Source organism: Chrysemys picta, chromosome 2 (genome assembly GCF_011386835.1).
Source record: "Chrysemys picta bellii isolate R12L10 chromosome 2, ASM1138683v2, whole genome shotgun sequence".
Taxonomy (NCBI): domain Eukaryota; kingdom Metazoa; phylum Chordata; order Testudines; family Emydidae; genus Chrysemys; species Chrysemys picta.
In genome coordinates, this window is record NC_088792.1 from 66,609,215 (window position 1) to 66,617,454 (window position 8,240).

At 45.0% G+C, this 8,240-nt stretch overlaps 1 protein-coding gene across 1 annotated transcript in view; it reads right to left on the reverse strand.

Annotated features, from left to right (window-relative positions):
- HIBADH (3-hydroxyisobutyrate dehydrogenase) overlaps nt 1-7,636 on the reverse strand; it is a 117,768-nt gene extending 110,132 nt beyond the window's left edge. Inside the window, exon 1 of the mRNA XM_005296992.4 lies at nt 7,477-7,636. Within this exon, the coding sequence (XP_005297049.1) occupies nt 7,477-7,558 (82 nt within the window). The 5' untranslated portion in view covers nt 7,559-7,636. The remainder of the gene's footprint in view (nt 1-7,476) is intronic.
- Between the last annotated feature and the right edge of the window lie 604 nt (nt 7,637-8,240).

Below are 8,240 nucleotides of genomic sequence, written 5' to 3' on the forward strand. Positions count from 1 at the left end.
GAGTAGATCCACATTACCAACCCTGAATTGATACAAGGTTTGTTTGTGTGTGTCCACAACAGGGCTGCTTAACACAGATTCAGTGGGGACGGAGAGAGGGCTGTCATCTTTGTCAAAAACAACAGCACTCCCTAAGTTAGCAAAACTTCTTACTTTGCCAGCAAAGCCGCTCCACTATCCCACCATACCTCCTTCAGCAATCAGCAGTCCCACCCAGGAGTGCCTCCCAGGAAGGCTTTCCCCCATCATGACCCTACATATTTTCATCTCAATCTCTCTCTTTCTCTCCCCCCCCAATCCATCCAGCTGGAAATTACCAGATGAAACTGCACACCTTGACCATCTGGTACCCTCATACAGACATGTCCACAACCACAAATATTCTCCCTACATGTTTCTCTCTTAGCTAAATTTATGCCTCCAGTACAAATGTACAAAGTCAGCAATGCAGGTGTGGTTTGCCAGCTGCAAGTAGCAGTTCAAGCAAGCCACTAGGGAACTCACAGCAAGTGTGCTAAGAAGGTTCACTGGCTGAGGGAGCTGTCAGATCTGAAAACTGTCAGAGCTGACTGAACCAGTCATGATACTGTGGACATTACAATCAACTGATCTCTCTAAAACCAGGCAAACCCTTAGACTAATCAAAATTAACAAGGGAGGATGACAAGACTGATATGTGTGTGTAGAAAGAGAGGAAAGGAGAGAACATATGAATGACTGGCACTGCCTTTAACAGGCAACTGTACGTTACATTTAAGGCACCCAATCCTGCAAACACTTCTCACAGTCAATGGGACTTTATGATAATAACATATAAGTGCCTGCAGCAGAATCAATTTAAGCACCTAGGGTATGTCTACACTGCACTATAAGACTGTGCTTAAGCTTGGGTTCAAGGCTAAACCCCTTTGCATCTACACTGCTATTGCACCAACCCAGGACTCAGACACAGGGTCCAAGCACGAGTCAAGCTGGGGCCCAGGGTTTGAGCCCTACTGCTTTGCACTGTAGACGCTTGACTCGTAACCTGGGAGTCTGCCAGAAGTATCAAACAATTCCATGTACCAACTTCCTTAGTCCTCTCTATCCCAATAATCTGTAATTGACTCTGTTGAAAACGGAAGCCAGCCCCACTCCTTGGAGTATGGCAGCTGCTCCCATCAGTGTTAACCCATTCTCTTCTGATCACTGAGCTGCAAGCTGATTAATGAGCCTCCTGGGTTTGCAATGGAGACTGAGCAAAGGAAGTCTTCTGCAAAGAATGCTGCTTTATGGTCATGGGAGCACAGCCAAATTTTGGTGAATCTCTGGTGCAAGGCCAGTAAAACCGTGGCCTTCAGCACTGGCACCAGGAATGACCAGGCATACCAGCAGATAGCTAAAAAGCTGGCAGCTTTGCAGGATAGGTGATCTGTGCAGGGAGTGTATTAAGACGCTGAAGAGCAAGTACTGGAAGACCAGGGACAAGAACCACACCTTGGGTAACTCTCCAACGACATGCCCATTTTATGAGGAGTTTCACCAGGTGCTGGACACTGAGTGCCTGGTGCTGGGGATGGAACCAACTGTGCTTCATGATGACTGGGATGGTGCCCAGCTGGCCCCTGAATCTCACACGGGGATTGATGGGAGCCAGCAGCAGGCTCTGAGTGAGGTGCATGAAGTGACTATTTATGAAATCAGTCCCAGAGCAGACTATGGATCAGGATCAATGGCAAATTCTAGGTCCCTATTAGGAAGAGCTGTTTGGTTCCCCCACCTCCAAGGAACAGACCACTGCTGAGCCTGCAGCAAACCTGGTGGAGACAGAAACCACCCCAAATGCCAGTAAGTGTATGACTCCAATTTACAGTTAATTATTACAATAAGAAACAATGCAAAAATTACAATAAGCCCCAGCTACCAGCGTCTTCACTACTGGCAGATTGTATCACAGCATCTTGGTATTTCCCCTCCCCTGCCATCCTACTATATGGAGTTTAAAATGGTGACTGGGAACGTCAAACATTCATAAAGAGGCGTAAAGGGCATTTTCATTGTAAAGTAACTAATGTTTGCCAGAGTCATTCATGTTTTCCTTTCAATAGTAAGGGCTTGAAATTTGCCACTCTAATCATTTCTCCTCTGTCTGGAAACAGTGCACTCAGTGTTTGGGAAACATTCTTCTATTTCCAAATCTAGTCTATTTCAGTTAGAGATAGTCCATGATGTTTTCAGGTCACAAAATCATTTCTCTCAAGTACGAGTGAGGTGTCTGTACAAGTTCTGGGCAAAAACTAACCACAGAGAGGAGGAACGCTGTAGAGTTCTGCATGTTTGTATGCAGCAACAACAGGGTAAACCATGTGTGAGCTAATACAGCATCCTGTTAATTCCCTCAGGAACTCTGACACAATCCTGGTTGCTAAGAGCTGCAAACTTTTATTTAAGCAGGAACTCCAGATAGTTAAATAGAGAGAAGGGTGTATTTTACAGGCCCTCCTTTATAGCCCACTCCACTCATAGATGTGGTGTTTGGTCACTATATGTTTGAATACTTCTGCTGCATACAGTGCAGGTTTCCCACCAGCAGCTTGGATTAACATTTCCCTTTGCCACTAGGGCCCCACAAGAACTGTTACGTCCTCCAAAATGTGAAAGGCCTGAAATGATAGAGAAAGCCTTTTGCAGCAAGGGCATTATCTGCATCCCCTCCACCCACCCCCCCAGAAAAAAGGTTGTAATTTTAACTTTGCTATTGTCTCTGCAGTTAACAAGGCTGTGTCCAGAGAAAGTATGTAGACTAAAGCATCCCTTCACAATATATGATAGTTCGGTTGAGAAATGTAACATTTTAGGTCCTTGAGATTCCACGAGAATTAATTCTGTGCTCCTTCACTGAGCTACTTTAGACAATAACCCTCTATTTCTTGTCCTATTTCAGGGCCTCTCAACCTCTATTGCCTGTGGTTCATCAGGAACTCAATCCTGACCCAACGTACCTTCATGGACTATCCTAAATGGAAGTGTTTTTGTGGTGAAGTTATGGGAGATGTTCTTGAGAGAGCAGACCAGCAGGTCCTGTGCCAAAAGCAGAGGCATGAAAGACTGGAGCAAGGGGCTGGTGACAAGCAGGCAGAGAGGCTGAGACTTGCAGTCCAAGTGGAGGACAAGGTTTCAGAGATTGAGCAGGCACTTGCAAAACAATTCCTGGGACAGGAACAGCAGCTACGGGAGGAGGATCGAACTCGGAGAGAACTGTTTCATCAATTTATGTCCATCATGGCTGCAAGAGCATTAGCTCCTACTGCCTCCCTACACCATGGCCTGATCCCCCTGCATTGTACGTCAGGCATGCAGTAGTTTGGACAACTCCGTGTTGGGGCAGCCCAAGCATTCAGGCCTCATGAGCAGCTGGGTAGGGCAACTAAACACCATGCAGCTTTCCTTCTTCAACCCCTCTCCTGTGGATACCTGCAACTCCCTCTCCCAGTGCCAAGTGAGCAGAAAACAAGGGGGGAAAGAATGCAGGGTCAGGAAGCATAGAGAAGTCAGGGGGTTGGGTTGGGTTTGCACCATTTTCAGGGGAAGGGAATAATGTTCTTCTGGTATGTGTTTTGATGTGTTGTAATGGGAGCTAGTCTGTCCAGCACTGAGTGAGACTTGTACTGTTTTAATACGTGTTTACAAACAAAGCCTTTTAGGTCTTCAAGAAAGTTTATTGCTATCACTACATCACATGACAATCATGATTTCAGATAATAAATTATACATTAGTAAGCAAACACTATTCCTCTATTTACCAAGGTACAGTAATTCACATTTCAATAAATTCTATACATAAACCCATGCTGCCCCCCCAATTCATTAATCATCAGGCCATTCATAATTACATTGGATGGCAATCAACCCATACACCTTCCAAAGCACTAAACACCCTGCCCCAACATTTAATTAGCCACTTTCCACCCCCAAAAGCACATTCGTACAGGTACTATTCCCTTTCTTCCATTGGGCCAAGTAAGTCCATAATGTGAGAACACAAAGTATCCCTGACTTCTGCTGCCTGGGTGCAACCAGCTCCTGCAGTGGTAGCTGCACTTGCTGGTTGAGGGTACCGATCCAGTAGCCCCTCACTGTCATAAGTCCATTCAGGGGGAAATGGCTCACCTCTAGCTTCATAAATGTTGAGAGGAGCACAGCAAATTAATGTAATGCAGACAGCATTGATGACACTGGCATCCAAATAGGTCTGTAGACATCTCCAACGTGATTTTAATTTGCCAAAAGCACATTCATCAGCTATCCTACACCTGCTGAGAGTGTAATTAAACCCATCTTTTATCGGGGCTTATGAAATCAGGGTATGGTTTCATAAGCCAAGGCAAAAGTGGGTATGCAGGGTCCGCCAGAATAACGATGGGGACAGGAACTCTGTTTATGTCAATGTCATTTGGTAGGAATAGTGTCAGTCTGTCCATGAATGTAGACTACTGAGTGGCAAAAAACTGGCATTATGAACATTTCCAGTACAGCCCACATTGATATTCCTAAGCCTCTGTGGTCCAGGAGGAACTGTATAATAATGTAGTAGTACCCTTTACAGTTTATGTATTGATGTACTCCTTGAGGAGGGTAAACCGTTGGCACAAGTCCCATCAATGGTCCCAGTGCAGTTAGGAACCGCCATTTTCTTAAAGCCAGCAGTTACCTCCAGAATATCTTTAATGCCCGTCACCTCAGATACCTCTGCCACCATTTTACCCACATCTTACTGTTTGTCAATGAACCTGTAGCAGTCCAGGGTAGCCAGCTTCCAGACACTTATAGCAACCCACTTCTGGACCGGCAAAGCTGACCTCCGTTGTCTCTCTTAATATTGAATGGCAGGAGCAAGCTGCTCACAAAGCTCCAGAAATGTAGCTTTCTTCATGCGAAAGTTCTGGACCCACAGCTGGTCATCCCAGGTCTGCATGACGATGTGTTCCCATCAGTCTGTGCTTGCCGGTCTATGTAGAGAGCATCAGTGGCTATGCCAATTAGACTGAGCAGCATCTGTCAGTCTAAGTTTACCATGCCATGCCAGGGTATTCTTCCTTCTCTTCTGCCACCACCTCCTCCTCCTCCATCAGGAAATCTAATAGGTACCTTTGGTGGGGCAGAAAACATCACCAAAATGTCCACCGGTGCCTCACAGATGCTATGCCAGTTTCCGGACATAGGAGTGAAAACACAAGCAAGAGAAGTTCTTCAAAAGTTGCCTCCTCCATGCTGCTGGCTCCAGTAGCTGGGAGCACAGAGACCAAAATGACTGCTCAGCAGGCTGTGTTGGCAGCCTGTTCAAACTTCCTGTAACATGCAGGGAGGGCAGTAAAGTTTTCCCACAGTGCATCACAGTCATAGGGTAGAGTAGCCACATTTCAGGAGGGCGCAAAGGACTCTGGGATATGGCTGGTTTGACTTAGACCTGCATGCTGCAGTGTGGACGCTAGACCCCAGGTTCAACACAGGTTAGAAAATTCTTAATGCAGGGTTAAAAAACAGTGTACACATTCAAGCTCAGAGTTCCCCAACACAGGCCAGCTGACTCAAATCCCACTAACCCTGGGCTTACATTGCAGTGTAGACATACCCTTAGAGTGAAATCCTGGCTTCAGTTAAATCAGTGGAAGTTTTGCTATTGACTTCAATAGAGCCAGAATTTCATCTCAGACTGCAGTCATTGCTCTCTCAGGTCTCTATGCAAAAATAAAGCATACATTTGCCAATCTTAAAACCTGAAGTAATGGTTTGTTCTCTCCCCTCCCCATTAAAGATTATAGATCTCAAAGAAATAATGAAAGTTACTTTGTGGTACTTCAGGAGAACTGCATTCTGGATCTCTTCTCTCGTGCATGTGTTGACAACATTCAAGCTGTCATGTTTAAGACAGTGAACAAAATCATAATGCTACTTCAAAGCTGTTACAGAAACGTCTTTATGACTAGTATAGACAGCAGGTATGAAACATAGTGACAATTACTACTGATAATATTGTGGCGAAAAAAAAACAGATAGACCTAGTCTCTGTACCATTTGCGTATTTCATTTAACTTCACTAACATATGACCAAGTGTATCCATAAATCTGTATTCCACCTGAACAACTAAAAACTTTTTTAAAAGTCAGACTTGGAACTGTGAAAAGCTTTAATGGATTGTTTTAGTGGAAGAGAGATATTAAAGTAAAACAATGCCACTAAAAGTTCATTTTAAAATAAAATGAAGAGTCAGACATTTGTTTTATTGATCTATAAAATAAAATTATAAAAGGCACTAGAAGCTTAAAAAAATACTTTTAAAATAGAGTAGTTTCAGGTGCACCCTTTGCTGAGTCCCCTGTCAAATGTTGTGGTTTGAAAGTCACATTCCCCCTTTTAAAAAAAATACACATATATTTCTCTTCTGTTACTATGTGAGAGACCCCTAATAAACACAGGGGAAACTGACTGAGCTACACAAGGGAAACAGTAAAATTGACTATAAATGAAGTGCTGTCGAATGCACAAAATAAACATTAAAAAGACTGTAGAAAAAGATTTTACAATTTATTTCACTTATAGTAATCTGAGGTGTTACTTGTAGCAACACAAGGTAGAACAATTTCAAACAAAAATATAATCTTTAAATCACCAGTGTCCCTTTAAAAGGAAAGATAGGAGACAGGGGAAAGGTTATAACTTGGACTCTAATCCTGCATATACACTTGCTTCACTTTGCATTCAACTGAACTACCTCTGTGTGTAAAGTGAAGCAAATGTATGCAGTAACAGGGTCTTGAATATAAAAAAGTGCTGCTGGATTCAGCGTTGGCTCAAAAATAATGAAATATAATCACAAAGAAAGCAAAATATGAGTACAGATTACAGGTATGAATAACAGGCTGTTTTAAGTCACTAGCTTCACATAAACTTCTGTGGGCTGTTTTAAACTCTACATATGCTATTTTAAATAAACATGTTAAAATATTTATTACACTAAGGTACTCATAAGATTAAGTAAGTATTGATATGAGCCTCATATAATTTTACAACCTGTATGGCTTTAATAGAGTGCACAATACTTGTAAAAGGTGCAAAACACAAGTGATAATCCTCTCCTGCTACGAAGCACATTTTTCAGGGGTTTCAAAACCCAATGCATGTTTCATCTGAGGAATTAGAAGCTTGTCAGGGGTGTCCTCCAAGTGCACTTAAATCCGGAGTGCAGCTCCTGTGTGCCCACCCCACCTCCACTGTTTTCACGTGATAAGAAGTTATAGGGCGCTGCTGTCACTTGAGTGACTCACATGCCAATTTAGCGAGGTGGGTAGGAAGCAGCAGCAGAAGCATTTCTCTTGCTGGTTCAACAAGGAGGCCTGAGCCTTTCAACACAATTGGGTAACGATTTGCAACCCCAGCTCGCGCTGCTAAAATGTCACCACAAAACCCAAGGCAAAGAGGGAGAGGCGGGTCCTTACCCATTGCAATGCTGGCAGCACGCACCTTCCTGTGCTTGTATAACAGCCTGGCGGAGCCTCTGAGCATTAAAACCGCTGCCATGCCGCTTCCCCTAGCTCCACTCTGCGTGACCTCCGGTTAAACACCTCCCCTGGCTGCCCTCTCTGCCTGTGACCGTGGACGGGGAGGAGAGAGAGGAGACGAGTGACGGCCAGGGTAGCCAACCACAGCTTAGCCTTGGCAGCCGCACACCAATGAGAGGGGACATCCTCCTGTCGGTGACCTGCCGGGTTTGCCTCCAGCCTCATGATAGACAGGGGAGCAGCCTGCCTCCCCGCGCTGCTCTGAAACCGAAGGGATGGGCTATTCTGCTGGGCGGCGCCCGCTCGTGGGTAGTTGCTGCTGGACTGGAGTAGCACCTGGGGACAAGGCGAGGATTTCTCCACCCACTTCTGTGCCGCCTTCATTTACCCTTAATTTATCCCCGCCTACTCCCGTAAGGTATTTCCCTCCCCCCCCCCATGCCATCCCCGCCAGCCTCTGCTTCCCTGCGCTACCTTCTGTGCGTATGGCTTTAACTAGAGAGGGGGCAAGCAGAGCAGCCGCCTAGCTCCAGAGGGTGGTTAGCCAGCTAGTCTACACTATAGCCAGCCTCAACTCCGTGCAGCTGCCACGCAATCGGTATGTATCTCAGTACACGCACTAGTGCAACATCCTTTTTGGACTTAACGTTCACGGTGTTTTAGGGTTACACACTCAGGTTTCCTTTCTCTCGCTCTGCCTG